Source organism: Leuresthes tenuis, unplaced genomic scaffold (genome assembly GCF_036924035.1).
Source record: "Leuresthes tenuis unplaced genomic scaffold, fLeuTen1.0.hap1 SCAF_17, whole genome shotgun sequence".
Classification (NCBI taxonomy): Eukaryota; Metazoa; Chordata; class Actinopteri; order Atheriniformes; family Atherinopsidae; genus Leuresthes; species Leuresthes tenuis.
In genome coordinates, this window is record NW_027325371.1 from 2,604,197 (window position 1) to 2,619,970 (window position 15,774).

Below are 15,774 nucleotides of genomic sequence, written 5' to 3' on the forward strand. Positions count from 1 at the left end.
AGCGAATTGTAGCTGTGACTAATGACCCTGACTTCCACCTCTGCACAGGTATGGTTTGGGCCGCCCCCCCCATATGGCCTTAAAAAGACCAAGATTCACATTCCTCATTGACAGGAAACGGTCGGGGCGAGTTGTAACCGCACCTCGACACGGCTTTCCTGCTCTCAGCCTCGTGTTCTGTGAACAGGATGTTCTGCTGCTAGTAGTGAGAAGTTCCCCACATGATGCAACACACACACACACACACACACACACACACACACAGTCCTGCTGCTGAAAACATCTGAGGGTTAATCCGCCGCTGAAAATAGACCCTCTGATGGAGCAGCCTGCAGTCTTTCAGGTGAAATTCTATCAGCAAATACAGATTTGTGTCTTCAGAAGGATTCAGAAGATTTGGGGGTTTGTTGGGAGTAAATCTGTGGGTGGAAGAGGTTTAATGCTCCCCCTCCGTATTAAAAACTCTCTGGAACAACAGGATGTGAATACATTTACGCTCATGTTTATTCATGACTTGTTCCTGTGATTAATAACAACAACGCCGACAGCGGCTGCTCGCAGAGGTGGAAACGCTCAGTGAGAAGCCGGAAGTCCTCAGAGTGGCAGGATTACCTGACGGGGAACTCGGCGTCGCCACCTACAGGTTGAGCGGCTCGTCTGCAGCAGCTGAAGCCTGAGAGATGGAGCTCTGAGAGGTGCAGCAGCCCAGAGCCGAGACCGGCCAGTCCCTGCCGGAGCAGCTGGAGGCTGGGGGAGGAGAGGGGGAGAGGGGGGGGAGGGGGGGGGAGGGAGAGGGAGAGGGGGGAGAGGGAGAGGGGGAGGGGGAGGGGGAGAGACAGAGAGGAGGAAGGAAGGAAGAAGGAGACAGAGAGGGGGAGACAGAGGGGGAGAGGGAGGAAGGAGGAGGAGACAGGGGGGGAGAGGGGGGAGAGGGGGAGTGGAGGGGGGAGGAGAGGAAGGAGAGGGGGAGAGGGAGGAAGGAGGAGGAGACAGGGGGGGAGAGGGGGGAGAGGGGGAGTGGAGGGGGGAGGGGGAAGGAGAGGAGGAGACAGAGAGGGAGAGGGAGGGAGAGGAGGAGAGGGAGAGGAGGGGGAGGGGGGGGAGGGAGAGGGAGAGGGGGGAGAGGGAGAGGGAGAGGGGGGGGAGGGAGAGGGAGAGGGGGGGGGAGGGGGGGGAGGGAGAGACAGAGAGGGGGAAGGAAGGAAGAAGGAGACAGAGAGGGGGAGACAGAGGGGGAGAGGGAGGAAGGAGGAGGAGACAGGGGGGGAGAGGGAGGAAGAGAGGAGGAGACAGAGGGGGAGAGGGGGGAGAGGGGGAGTGGAGGGGGGAGGAGAGGAAGGAGAGGGGGAGAGGAGGGGGAGGGGGAGTGGAGGGGGGAGGAGAGGAAGGAGAGGGGGAGAGGAGGGGGAGGGGGAAGGAGAGGAGGAGACAGAGAGGGAGAGGGAGGGAGAGGAGGAGAGGGAGAGGAGGGGGAGACAGAGAGGGAGAGGAGGAAGGAGGAGGAGACAGAGAGGGAGAGGAGGAAGGAAGGAAGAAGGAGACAGAGAAGGAGAGGAGGAAGGAGGAGGGGGAGGGGGAGGGAGGGGGAAGGAGAGGAGGAGACAGAGAGGGAGAGGAGGAAGGAGGAGGAGACAGAGAGGGAGAGGAGGAAGGAGGAGGAGACAGAGAGGGAGAGGAGGAAGGAGGAGGAGGAGACAGAGAGGGAGAGGAGGAAGGAGGAGGAGACAGGGGGGGAGAGGGAGGAAGAGAGGAGGAGACAGAGGGGGAGAGGGGGGAGAGGGGGAGTGGAGGGGGGAGGAGAGGAAGGAGAGGGGGAGAGGAGGGGGAGGGGGAGTGGAGGGGGGAGGAGAGGAAGGAGAGGGGGAGAGGAGGGGGAGGGGGAAGGAGAGGAGGAGACAGAGAGGGAGAGGGAGGGAGAGGAGGAGAGGGAGAGGAGGGGGAGACAGAGAGGGAGAGGAGGAAGGAGGAGGAGACAGAGAGGGAGAGGAGGAAGGAGGAGGAGACAGAGAGGGAGAGGAGGAAGGAGGAGGAGACAGAGAGGGAGAGGAGGAAGGAGGAGGAGACAGAGAGGGAGAGGAGGAAGGAAGGAAGAAGGAGACAGAGAGGGAGAGGAGGAAGGAAGGAAGAAGGAGACAGAGAAGGAGAGGAGGAAGGAGGAGGGGGAGGGGGAGGGAGGGGGAAGGAGAGGAGGAGACAGAGAGGGAGAGGAGGAGGAGACAGAGAGGGAGAGGAGGAAGGAGGAGGAGACAGAGAGGGAGAGGAGGAAGGAGGAGGAGGAGACAGAGAGGGAGAGGAGGAAGGAGGAGGAGACAGAGAGGGAGAGGAGGAAGGAGGAGGAGACAGAGAGGGAGAGGAGGAAGGAGGAGGAGACAGAGAGGGAGAGGAGGAAGGAAGGAGGAGACAGAGAGGGAGAGGAGGAAGGAGGAGGAGACAGAGAGGGAGAGGAGGAAGGAGGAGGAGACAGAGAGGGAGAGACAGAGAGGAGGAAGGAGGAGGAGACAGAGAGGGAGAGGAGGAAGGAGGAGGAGACAGAGAGGGAGAGGAGGAAGGAGGAGGAGACAGAGAGGGAGAGGAGGAAGGAGGAGGAGACAGAGAGGGAGAGACAGAGAGGAGGAAGGAGGAGGAGACAGAGAGGGAGAGGAGGAAGGAAGGAGGAGACAGAGAGGGAGAGGAGGAAGGAAGGAGGAGACAGAGAGGGAGAGGAGGAAGGAGGAGGAGACAGAGAGGGAGAGGAGGAAGGAGGAGGAGACAGAGGGGGAGAGACAGAGAGGAGGAAGGAAGGAGGAGACAGAGAGGGAGAGGAGGAAGGAAGAAGGAGACAGAGAAGGAGAGGAGGAAGGAGGAGGGGGAGGGGGAGGGAGGGGGAAGGAGGGGGGGGGGAGAGGGAGGGGAGGAGGGGGGAGGAGAGGAAGGAGAGGGGGAGAGGGAGAGGGGGATAGGGAGGGGGGAGAGGGGGAAGAGAAGGAGAGGGGGAGAGGAAGGGGGAGACAGAGGGGGAGAGAGGAAGAGGGGGAGGGAGGAGAGGGGGAGGGAGGAGAGGGGGAAAGACAGAGAGGAGGAAGGAAGGAAGAAGGAGACAGAGAGGGGGAGACAGAGAGGGGGAGAGGGAGGGGGGGAGACAGAGGGGGAGAGGAGGAAACAGAGAGGGGGAGAGGGAGGGGGGGGGGAGAGGGGGAGAGGGGGAGAGGGGGGGGGAGAGGGGGAGAGGGGGAGAGGGAGGGGGGGAGAGGGAGGGGGGGGAGGGGGGAGGAGGGGGGAGAGGGGGAAGAGAAGGAGAGGGGGAGAGGAAGGGGGAGACAGAGGGGGAGAGAGGAAGAGGGGGAGGGAGGAGAGGGGGAGAGGAGGGGGAGAGGGGGAGAGGGGGATAGGGAGGGGGGGAGGGGGGGAGGAGGGGGGAGAGGGGGAAGAGAAGGAGAGGGGGAGAGGAAGGGGGAGACAGAGGGGGAGAGAGGAAGAGGGGGAGGGAGGAGAGGGGGAAAGACAGAGAGGAGGAAGGAAGGAAGAAGGAGACAGAGAGGGGGAGACAGAGGGGGAGAGGAGGAAACAGAGAGGGGGAGAGGGAGGGGGGGAGACAGAGGGGGAGAGGAGGAAACAGAGAGGGGGAGAGGGAGGGGGGGGAGAGGGGGAGAGGGGGAGAGGGAGGGGGGGAGGAGGGGGGAGAGGGGGAAGAGAAGGAGAGGGGGAGAGGAAGGGGGAGACAGAGGGGGAGAGAGGAAGAGGGGGAGGGAGGAGAGGGGGAGAGGAGGGGGAGAGGGGGAAAGACAGAGAGGAGGAAGGAAGGAAGAAGGAGACAGAGAGGGGGAGACAGAGGGGGAGAGGGAGGGGGGGAGAGAGAGGGGGAGAGGAGGGGGAGAGGGAGGAAGAGAGGAGGAGACAGAGGGGGAGGAAGGAGGGGGAGACAGAGGGGGAGGAAGGAGGGGGAGGAAGGAGGGGGAGACAGAGGGGGAGGAAGGAGGGAGGAGGAGGAGACAGAGAGGGAGGGAGGAGGAGGAGACAGAGAGGGAGAGAGGGAGGGAGGAGACAGAGAGGGAGGGAGGAGGAGGAGACAGAGAGGGAGGGAGGAGGAGGAGACAGAGAGGGAGAGAGGGAGGGAGGAGGAGGAGACAGAGAGGGAGGGAGGAGGAGGAGACAGAGAGGGAGGGAGGAGGAGGAGACAGAGAGGGAGAGAGGGAGGGAGGAGGAGGAGACAGAGAGGGAGGAAGGAGGAGGAGACAGAGAGGGGAGACAGAGAGGGAGGAAGGAGGAGGAGACAGAGAGGGAGGGAGGAGGAGGAGACAGAGAGGGAGGAAGGAGGAGGAGACAGAGAGGGAGAGAGGAGGAGGAGGAGACAGAGAGGGAGAGAGGAAGGAGGAGGAGACAGAGAGGGAGACAGGGAGGGAGGAAGGAGAGGGGAGACAGAGAGGGAGGAAGGAGGAGGAGACAGAGAGGGAGGAAGGAGGAGGAGACAGAGAGGGAGGAAGGAGGAGGAGACAGAGAGAGGAGACAGAGAGGGAGGAAGGAGGAGGAGACAGAGAGGGAGAGAGGAGGAGGAGGAGACAGAGAGGGAGAGAGGAAGGAGGAGGAGACAGAGGGGGAGAGGGGGAGAGAGAAGGAGAGAGAGAGGGGGGGGAGGGGAGGGGGAGAGGGGGGGGGAGGGGGAGGGGGAGAGGGGGGGGGGGGAGGGAAGGAGACAGAGACAGAGTGAGGGGGGAGCAGAGGACACCAGTTTGATTAAACAGGTTCCTTTGGGCTGTGTTGGAGCTCAGGTGGACGTGTTCAGACAGGAACAGACAGGAAGTGTTCAGACAGGAACAGGAAGTGATCACACCTTCACCTGAGGGCGGGGCTCACCTGCACGGCTGCTCTTGGCACTGAGGGGCTGCTGGTGAACGGGGGGTGTTGTGTCCCGCCTCCGGGGACACGGAGGCTCGGTGGGAGGCGGAGCTCTTGGCTTTGTCCTTTGTCTTGCACATGCCTGCAGAGAGCATGTGGGACAAAGGTTACCAACGGCAACCGGGCGTGTCACACCTTTAAAACAACCACGATCCACTGATCTTAAACCTCTGAGAAGCATGATCCATCGCCATGGAAACCACAGAAAAACTGCTGTTTATCAGCCTTTTTGGGTCGGAGACAGACGGATGCTGTCTGTGTGCCGCGGACAATAAAAAACATTGTTTTTATGTCTGAAATGGAGCTTCTCAAACCGACCAACACACCCAGATTAAACAGAATCAGGTGGTCCTCGGCGCTCAGTTCCATCTTTCTGCATCTTTTAGTGAAAACAGGAAAGAGTTTCCATTTGAGGTTGAAGGCCCCATCATTACAGCTTCTATATGTACGAAGGAATTAAACCACAACACATCTGTGTGTTTTAACAGCTGGGAGGCGGCTGATGGGAAGTTACAGGTGATGCCATGAAGGCGGCGCCGCGGCTGGCGTGATCACATGATGCAAACATCAGATTCAGGTTGTTGTGGGGTAAAACTTACCGTCTTTGGTAGCAATCGTAGGTAGTTTAGTTTCTGTGTTCTTGATGGCCGGGACGTTCAGGCGACCTTTGTAAATATGCCCATCCAGTCCGACGATGTCCACCTCCTGCAACCCAGGTAAACCGTGCAGAGAAAGGAAATAAAGAGCCTTTAGAAAACCTTCTTTGTGACTGATCGTTTTATCCATCTGTCGGATGGAAGGTTAAATACTTTTAATCTGAGTGTAAATAAACTCACAGGAAGTAAAGATTTCCTCGGTCAAAGTATAAAGCAGAAACAGAATGAACTGAATCTGGATCTAAAGCTCAAAGCTCAGGCTCCAGGGTCATTTGTCGTACCTGGATCAGGCCGACCACCTCAGCCTGAGCGGGCTGCTTGCTGTGCTGCAGGCCGCTGCGTCTCTGGCTGCTCAGAGCGTTGGTGTGACCCCCCCCGCAGCTGCGCGCCCCCGCCAGGTGGCTGCAGTCGCTCAGCTCTGATAAGCGCTCGCTGCTCCGCCAGAAACAAAGAAGAAGAAGATGAGCCGGCAGCTCCTCGCCTTCACAACACCTCCATGAGAAGTCTAAATGAAACCTGTTCTTATTTGACCTGACAGACACTCGTCACCAGTTCAGACACTTTTTCCAACCTCAAAGGCCTCATTTTGTCTTCTAAACAGAACAAACTGCTGCAGATTAAAAGCAAATGTTCACATTTGATCCCGTCTGTTGGTCAGAAGCACAGATGGATCGTTGCGTACTGCACGCTTTCAGAAAGAAGTGAGAAATTTCAGCTGAACTTCTAAACAGAACAGATTTAAAGTGGTGTGAGTCCCTGTTGTCTCCCTGACTGGACCTGACTCACAGCTGGACTTCTAAACAGAACAGATTTAAGGTGGTGTGGGTCCCTGTTGTCTCCCTGATTGGACCTGACTCACTGCTGGACCTCTAAACAGAACAGATTTAAGGTGGTGTGAGTCCCTGTTGTCTCCCTGACTGGACCTGACTCACTGCTGGACTTCTAAACAGAACAGATTTAAGGTGGTGTGAGTTCCTGTTGTCTCCCTGACTGGACCTGACTCACTGCTGGACCTCTAAACAGAACAGATTTAAGGTGGTGTGAGTTCCTGTTGTCTCCCTGACTGGACCTGACTCACTGCTGGACTTCTAAACAGAACAGATTTAAAGTGGTGTGAGTCCCTGCTGTCTCCCTGATTGGACCTGACTCACAGCTGGACTTCTAAACAGAACAGATTTAAGGTGGTGTGAGTCCCTGTCGTCTCCCTGACTGGACCTGACTCACAGCTGGACTTCTAAAGCAGGGATGTCAAAGTCCGGTCCTCGAGGGCCGCTGTCCAGCAGGTTTTAGATGTTTCAATTCAATTCAACTTTATTTATAAAGCGCCAGATTACAACAATTGTCATCTCAAGGCACTTAAGTAATATAGTCCAATTCAAGCCAATTGGAATTCAATTCATTGTAATCATAATCCAATTATTTCATATGGAGCCAATTCAAAAATAATATCCTAGCTAAGGAAACCAACAGATTGGACCGAGGGTTTCCCTGCTTCAGTGCACCTGAATCAGATCAATGCATCATCAGCAGGTTTGTGCAGAACTTAATCTTTCCAAGAGATCCATTTAATCTGAATCAGGTGCGTTGAAGCAGGGAAACATCTAAATCCTGCAGGACAGCGGCCCTCCAGGACCGGACTTTGACACATGTGCTCCAAACAGAACAGATTTAAGGTGGTGTGAGTTCCTGTCGTCTCCCTGACTGGACCTGACTCACTGCTGGACTTCTAAACAGAACAGATTTAAGGTGGTGTGAGTTCCTGTTGTCTCCCTGACTGGACCTGACTCACTGCTGGACCTCTAAACAGAACAGATTTAAAGTGGTGTGAGTCCCTGTTGTCTCCCTGACTGGACCTGACTCACTGCTGGACTTCTGCTGAGTTCTGGTTCCATCCCAGCCTCTCTAAGCTCTCTATCTGCCTGTACATGACGGCGTGGCTCTGCCTCAGCTGATGCCGCCTCCTGCCAGAGTTGGCCATCCAAAAGTTGTAGCGGCTGGTTCCCGGCTGCAGGCTGAGAGCAGCACAGAGCAGACACTGAGGCTAACAGCAGCATGCATTCTCCACACAGCTGAGAGGGAAGGGAAGCCGCTCTCACCTCCGGTAGTGCTGACGCAGCTGCTCCATGGCGCCGTACATGATGAACGGCCTCATGGACTTGTGGGAGGGAAAAGCCGGGGTGGATGGCAGCGTCACCAAATGCCTTTAAGCATCCAGAGAGGAGACACAAACACAAAGACAGGCAGCAGATGTGAAAGAAACATCCCCGACGCTCCTGGAATGAAACGGTTTCTGAGTCCACTCACGGTCCGGGGGTGTGCTTCAGGATCGGCCGATCACAGGACAGGCAGTGAAATCTCTCCACCAGCTGCCTGGAAACAAACACAAAGGCTTTTCATCAGAGGCTACAGGAGGATCCCCTCGCTGTTTAACGGGGAACTCATCGGATCGGAGCTCAGGAGGATCCCCTCGCTGTTTAACGGGGAACTCATCGGATCGGTGTTCAGGAGGATCCCCTCGCTGTTTAACGGGGAACTCATCGGATCGGTGCTCAGGAGGATCCCCTCGCTGTTTAACGGGGAACTCATCGGATCGTGTTCAGGAGGATCCCCTCGCTGTTTAACGGGGAACTCATCGGAGGCTACAGGAGGATCCCCTCGCTGTTTAACGGGGAACTCATCGGATCGTGTTCAGGAGGATCCCCTCGCTGTTTAACGGGGAACTCATCGGATCGGTGCTCAGGAGGATCCCCTCGCTGTTTAACGGGGAACTCATCGGATCGTGTTCAGGAGGATCCCCTCGCTGTTTAACGGGGAACTCATCGGAGGCTACAGGAGGATCCCCTCGCTGTTTAACGGGGAACGGATCGGTGTTCAGGAGGATCCCCTCGCTGTTTAACGGGGAACTCATCGGATCGGTGCTCAGGAGGATCCCCTCGCTGTTTAACAGGGAACTCATCGGAGGCTACAGGAGGATCCCCTCGTGTTTAACGGGGAACGCCTGGTCCAACATTAGCAGGTGTGACATCTTTACTTTACAAAGCTCACACTTAAGCTAACAAACACCTCCCTTCAGCCTGTATTCAGTGAGTTTAAAAGTCTGCAGAAGTGTAATTCCAGTTGAATCAAGGCGAGTCTGACAGCTGGATAAGGCAAGAGTTACTTTAACCCGTGAACTTCCTGCTCCTCCAGCTGATGGAGCACATTTTCCACCTAAAGATTAGCAGAAGTGAACCTACCCAAAGCACCTCAGCACCTGTTCCTGCAGCCGAACTACCTGAACTTTAGGTTGGAAAGTCTCCTCTGAGACATTTTGGCCTCAGCTGGAGCCGGACTCACTCACTTCCTGATGCCGGCGGCGTCCTCGTGTTCAGGAGCTCCCTGGGCCTGCAGCTTCTTGTGGATGTTCTTCCAGCGGTCCTCCAGCTGCTTCTTCACAGAGTCCAGCTCGATCCTGTTCAGCTGCATGACATCACACAACTTTAGGTGAACTTTCTGGACCATCAAACCATTCTGAACACAAACTGAAGCTGAATAAAGCAGAATTCAGCTGAAGCATGCATTTTTATTTCTGTGCAGCTGCCAACAGGAGTCATTTAGCAGAATTTACCATTTCCAAAGACAAGTTAAACTCCATTTCCTTCATGATAAGGATGGAAACATCCTGTAATTTGCCTCAGATCTCCCACATGCAGGCCGGGAGTTTCCACTAACTGAGCTGGACTGAAGAGCTGCAGGAGGCTGCTGCGGTTTCCTACCTTACACTCCATCTCAGTGGAGAGTTTGTCGATGACCTTGTGCCAGTCCTGCTCCTGGCCCGTCACTTTGTTCAGCAGCTCGTGGAACATGGCGTTCAGCTGCTCTGTGGCCGAGTCGAACTGCAGGCGACTCACTTTGCTCTCCAGGGCTGATTTATCCGCTTTCTGTGGGGGGGGAGACAGCAGCGAGCGCAGGTCAGCTGGAGGTGACACAGGTGAGGCTGAGGCAGCAAACAGGAGGAAACCCCATGGTCCCAGTTCCCTTTAACGCCTCTATAACAGCTCTGTTCTGTTCTGTTCTGGGCTCTGCTTGAACGGCACATTCATCAGACCTTTGTTTCCTTTGTGGGTTTCTGTCAATGCGTGGCCTAAAACTCACGATCTCGCTCTCCACCATCTGCTTATCGGCCTTCTTCACCTCCAGCTCCTCCGCCGTCTTGTACAGCTCCTGCAGAAACCACAGCAAAACACAGCAGCTCACACCTCTGTGGAGACGGGTTTTAATCGTTACGAGGCGCTGAAGTCTCAGGGAGGGAGGGGGGAGTTATTTCTCTGAGGAACAGCAGAGTTTGATGGCTTCATTATCAGTTAAGAGCTGTGATAAAGCTGAAAGCTTTTCTTTGTTTCACGCTGCTTTTATCTCTTCATGCTCATCAAATCTGAGGGTTTCACCTTGTTTTTAACCCTTTAAACTCTTGTTTCCACGCTGCTTCTTGCATTAAATGTGTTCTGATGGTGTTTAATGATGCCTGTGCAGCACTTGGTGTGTTTTTGCACATTTTCTGTCCAAATAAAGCGGATCTTTAAACCTTCTGCTGATGGATCGGTTTGTTGTGACACTTTAAAGCTCATTGGTTTCACATTATGAGGGAGATTATCTGGTGGTGTACAGGTTGCTCACCTCGATGTGTCCCTGTTTCTCTCTGTTGTCCTCATACAGACTCCTGGTGGTCTCCTGCAGCTTCTCGCAGTCTGCCTGAAGCTGCAGGATCGCCCTCTGCACATTGTTCACCAGCTCCCCGTTCTGACACACACACACAGGCATGTTTCCTCACTAAAACACATTCCACACACTTCCCCTACCGCTGTAAATCCCCCTCACATCAACCTAAAGCCAGCCTGTACAGCATATTTAACTGGGGCTACGCCTGCTGCACTGACTCTGCCGGCCTCTTTATCCTCCTGCGGCCCTGCTCTGCCTCCTCTCTGCTGCTGGATCAGGCCGTTCACCGTGTCCTGAAGCTGCTCGTAGTGCTGGAACAGAAGGCTGAGCTTCCTGCCAACGTTCACTGTCCTGCAGGTGAAAGCTGAGCTCTCTGTGCCCTGGCTTTCGCCCTCATCCTGCTCGTCCTCATCCTCAAAGCTGCTGCACAGCTGGGAGGTCAGGGACAGAATCATGTCCTCTAACACGCGCCTCAGGTCGTCCAGCTGAAGAACGGAGATCAGAAGGCTCTATTTTATCCACGTTTGATATCATAACTGAACACAGCGACTGAAGTGAACTGGAAACACATCAGAAAGGTGCCTCTGGACTCTCGCCCTGACCTGATCCTGCAGGTGTCGGTCTGCAGCTCTTTCCTCACACAGAGCCTGTTTGCCCCTCAGATGCTTCACATCTTCCTCCAGCTTATGCACAGACTTCCTGGATATGAACGTACCGACATGAGAGCAAACTCATCTAAATACTCTCGCATAACTAAAGATGAAACACTCAAAGGGCAGCAGCCATGTTCACCTGCCAAACACGCAGAATGCATGTAAACTAAATCATTTCTAAAGCTAAAAGCATTTATCAGACAACCATCCAAGACTAAAGAGCCACCAGAGTTCCCCTAACTTATATTTCTACACACATTACAGCCTCCCTGAACGCCTCTTTACCTGAGGTATGACACCTGCTGTTTGAGCTCATTAAACGCTTTGCTGTCTGCATCCACACCTGCTGACGCTGCCTCTGAAGGGACCTCCCTGTCTTGGCTCATTAGCTCCATAAGCATGTCCTCCAAGTTGTCCAGCTTTGGACAGACCAGTCAGCCCATCAGAGCCAGCAGCAGAACAAAGGGAAGGTGATGATGTTTCCTTCACTCACCTTCTCCCGGTCGCTCATCAGGCTCTCCATCAAAGCCCTCTGCTGGCTCAGCTGATCCATCAGTTTGTTGGACCCATCCCGGGAGCCTGAATGTTCAATAAGACGATCATTTCTGTGCCTGATGACAGATCGTTTACCAGACTGACAATAATCAGAGGAGTTATTAAGTTAAATTAAGTGAAATAAAAAGAAATACAGCAGGATGTGAACTCTGGTTGCTATGATACAAACATCTGTTCAGTGCGAGTATCGTGTGTGTGTGTGTGTGTTGCACATGAGTTTAAAATGTGCTTCAGGTAAACACATAAATTGTCAGCAGTAGTTTGAATCATCATTAGGGCTGAGCAATTTTATCAATACCGCGATATAAACACATATCGATATTTTATTTCCCGATAAAGTATCGATTTTTCAGTCGTGAGTATCGATATTTCCTTTTCTTTCTTTTTTTTAAGCAAACTTTATTGAAAAGTCAGACGTTATAATTAGTGAAAACACAGAACATGGGGGGGGGGGGGTCACATGATACAAAACAGTGATAAATTAGTTCATAAAATCTTGCAGAAAGTACATAGCTCAGTGGTTTTGATACATTTTCTGTTTGTAAAACGTAGGATTGTTGTAATTTATTGTTTTAGCTCCTTCTCAAAAATTTTAAAATATAGTTTGTGATTAGAGAATTTGGATTATGGTATTTAGCAAGTAAAACAGGCAGGTTGATGATGTGATATTCACAACATAAACATGAGTCTGCGTACGCTGAAGACACGTTTGTTTGTTTTTATTTGTCTGGCGGTGTTGTCCCGGTTCAAAGGTCGGACCACCGTCCAATCATGTCAAATCATACTGTCCCTTTAAAATCTTTTAGAAAATGATGTGTATTAAATCGTATCGAATCGTAAAAAATCGTATCGCATCGTATTAAATCGTATCGAATCGTATTAAATCGTATCGTATAAAATAGTATCGTATTAAATCGTAACGAATCGTATCGTATCGTATGGTGAGATTAGTGTGTTGCTACAGCCCTAATCATCATGTGATCTGCTGGCTGATTCCATCTTACTTTTTCTTTGAATACGATGTTTAACACAGTTATAAATCAACAGTTTTCTTTTTTAAACTTTGAGCACCCGCTCCTGTCAGATGATGTCATGTTACCTTTGCTGGTGACGAGTTCTCTGAGCTGAGCCAGCTGAGCCTGGTCCACCATTTTCTCTTCTAATGCTGACATTTGAGCCTCCAGCCGGTTGAACCTCTCCTGCATCTTACCAACGTTCCTCAGAACCTCCAGCGTCTCCGGGTAGTGTGCTGAGCTGCTGGCCTTTTTAGACGTGCCGACACTGGTCTGTGAAGGAGACACTGACGGGACGGGGGGGGGCCTCTGATGGGACGGGGGCGGCCTCTGATGGGACGGGGGCGGCCTCTGATGGACCCACCTCTGATTGGCCCACCTCCGATTGGCCCACCTCCGATTGGCCCACCTCCGATTGGCCCACCTCCGATTGGCCCACCTCCGATTGGCCCACCTCCGATTGGCCCACCTCCGATGGACCCACCTCCGATGGACCCACCTCCGATGGACCCACCTCCGATGGACCCACCTCCGATGGACCCACCTCTGATGGACCCACCTCTGATGGACCCACCTCTGATGGACCCACCTCTTCCTGGAGGCTGAAAACTTCTCCAGAAGTGGTGGGAGAACATGGAGCTTGTCGTGTGGAGGAGGGCTCAGCAGGAAGGAGTGAAGAGGAAGAAGAGGGGATGTGAGGAGGTCCAGCGGGAGGTGAGCGCCTGGCTTTGGTCAACACGCCCTGATCAAAAACACCCGAGTTTACAAGCTCCTGTGAAAACATCAGAGACGAGCTGAAGGTCAGAGTGAAAACATAATCAGGAATGTGTTTGTGAAGCAGACTCCTGTGATAAGAGTGACTTTTAGGTGTTTAAGCAGAGCAAACTGCTTCATGGCAGCAAAGTGTTGAGTGATGCAGCTTTCTGATGTCGGCCCTCTCTCACAGTGAAGCAGAACAGTTACTGATGAGAGTGAGCTGGGTTTAATCCCACTGAGAGAGGAGACTGATGAGGTTAATGGCTGCACCCATTCATAAAGGAGCAGAGACATGCATCATCTGCACAGCTCTGTGCCGTTGGTGCAGCTCTTCAGAGCTCCTCACAGTCCACCGAACCTCTAAATGACCCGACTGACTTCATGTCATCTCCCGACTCATCGGCTTGTGTGAGATGGAATCTGCTCTTGAATCAACAATTTTGGAAGAGTTTGAATGTAAAGCATTTCTTTTTAGGTTGTTTTGTCCTCAACACAACATGTTTCTGTACTTTTAGGTGATGCTGTCAGTCTGACACAGATCATACAGTTTTAATCAGTGATTAACCGTCACACAAACACCATCAAACAGTGTCTTTATGGTGCACTTTATTCCTATAATATAGTACAACAGCTAACCTATAATAGTTAAATACAGACACTGACTGTATAAAGATTGAAAGTGATATTGACTTTAAATCTTTCTTTAGTTTCTTGCTGCAAATCCACCAAAATAACGTTAATAAAGTTCTCGTGCTCTTCTTTTCCATCTGGATAAAACCCAAAATACAGCCACAGTGGAGCTGTGGTGATCTGGAAGTGAAGCTGAAGAAACTAAAGTCAAAATAAGGTCACAGAGACACAGCTGCTGGGATATTAGACACCTGGAGATAAGGAGGTCGGACGCCGTCACAACACAGCAGAAGAAGCAGGAAAATAAGGCTTTTTCATGTGAAACGGTGTAAAAAACTGATGGAAATATGATCGTTCTGAGCGAGAAGCTGAAAGAGCCGGCAGGACTGCAGCTGATCTCTCTTTCAGAGGACAGATTCTTACCTTGTGGAAGTTTTCCCTCTCGCTCAGCAGAGCCGACTGCAGGATTTCCCAGGTGACACACCGGCTCACCTCGTCTGGGTCTGGATACCTCTGGAAGGTGTCCCTCAGAGAACTCTGCCACAACAAGGACAGAGACTGAGCATCTGGGAGCCGTCCCACAGAAACATTACAGAAGCAGTACAGATGTGACACCGGAAAGGAAGAGAGGGCAGCTGTTTGGGTTAAATCAGATCGAAAGTGCAGAGGAGAAACTCCACAGAGCATTTAAAGCCGTCTGTCTGAGTATCAAAGCAGTGAAAAGGCTTTTATTTCATATTTTACTGCGAGCTGTGGTGAATTTAGTCTTTTTATGCGTCTCCCATAACAACCAAACGCAGAAGAGAGTTTCTTGAAGTGAAAAGTTGGATTCAAACCCACATCAGCTGGAAGGAAAACAGAAGCTGAAAGCAAATAAGGAGAAGAAAGGAGAAGAGTAGGAGAAGAAGAAATATCCTCCAGAGAAAGAAAGGAAGGAACTGCCTACAAACTCACCACAGCTTCCTCCAGGGTGTCCACACGGTGGCAGCACTTCTCCACCTCACTCAGCGCCTCCACCTCCACCTAAAGGAGGAGAAGTTTGAGACATCAGCACTGAAACAGCTGGGCCCTGAAACAGCTGGGCCCTGAAACAGCTGGGCCCTGAAACAGCTGGGCCCTGAAACAGCTGGGCCCTGAACCAGCTGGGCTCTGAAACAGCTGGGCCCTGAAACAGCTGGGCCCTGAAACAGCTGGGCCCTGAAACAGCTGGGCCCTGAACCAGCTGGGCTCTGAAACAGCTGGGCCCTGAACCAGCTGGGCCCTGAAACAGCTGGGCCCTGAAACAGCTGGGCCCTGAAACAGCTGGGCTCTGAAACAGCTGGGCCCTGAAACAGCTGGGCCCTGAAACAGCTGGGCCCTGAACCAGCTGGGCTCTGAAACAGCTGGGCCCTGAACCAGCTGGGCCCTGAAACAGCTGGGCCCTGAACCAGCTGGGCTCTGAAACAGCTGGGCCCTGAAACAGCTGGGCTCTGAAACAGCTGGGCCCTGAAACAGCTGGGCCCTGAAACAGCTGGGCTCTGAACCAGCTGGGCCCTGAAACAGCTGGGCTCTGAAACAGCTGGGCCCTGAAACAGCTGGGCCCTGAAACAGCTGGGCTCTGAAACAGCTGGGCCCTGAAACAGCTGGGCCCTGAAACAGCTGGGCCCTGAAACAGCTGGGCTCTGAAACAGCTGGGCCCTGAAACAGCTGGGCCCTGAACCAGCTGGGCCCTGAAACAGCTGGGCCCTGAAACAGCTGGGCCCTGAAACAGCTGGGCCCTGAACCAGCTGGGCCCTGAACCAGCTGGGCCCTGAAACAGCTGGGCCCTGAAACAGCTGGGCTCTGAAACAGCTGGGCCCTGAAACAGCTGGGCTCTGAAACAGCTGGGCCCTGAAACAGCTGGGCTCTGAAACAGCTGGGCCCTGAAACAGCTGGGCCCTGAAACAGCTGGCCTCTGAAACA

General features: G+C 53.5%; 1 protein-coding gene across 1 annotated transcript; it reads right to left on the bottom strand.

The window, feature by feature from the left end:
- Window positions 1-502: 502 nt before the first annotated feature.
- On the bottom strand, window positions 503-13,477 carry LOC140273201 (uncharacterized). The gene is made up of 14 exons (XM_072368717.1): window positions 13,440-13,477; window positions 12,812-13,292; window positions 12,534-12,756; window positions 11,373-11,458; window positions 10,185-10,307; window positions 9,663-9,731; window positions 9,284-9,448; window positions 8,869-8,987; window positions 7,833-7,898; window positions 7,625-7,729; window positions 5,810-5,960; window positions 5,472-5,577; window positions 4,831-4,954; window positions 503-747 (listed from the first exon to the last, which is right to left on the bottom strand). Exons 1-14 carry the CDS (start codon window positions 13,475-13,477, stop codon window positions 609-611), a joined length of 1,995 nt encoding a protein of 664 aa, XP_072224818.1. The 3' UTR covers window positions 503-608.
- Window positions 13,478-15,774: the final 2,297 nt, after the last annotated feature.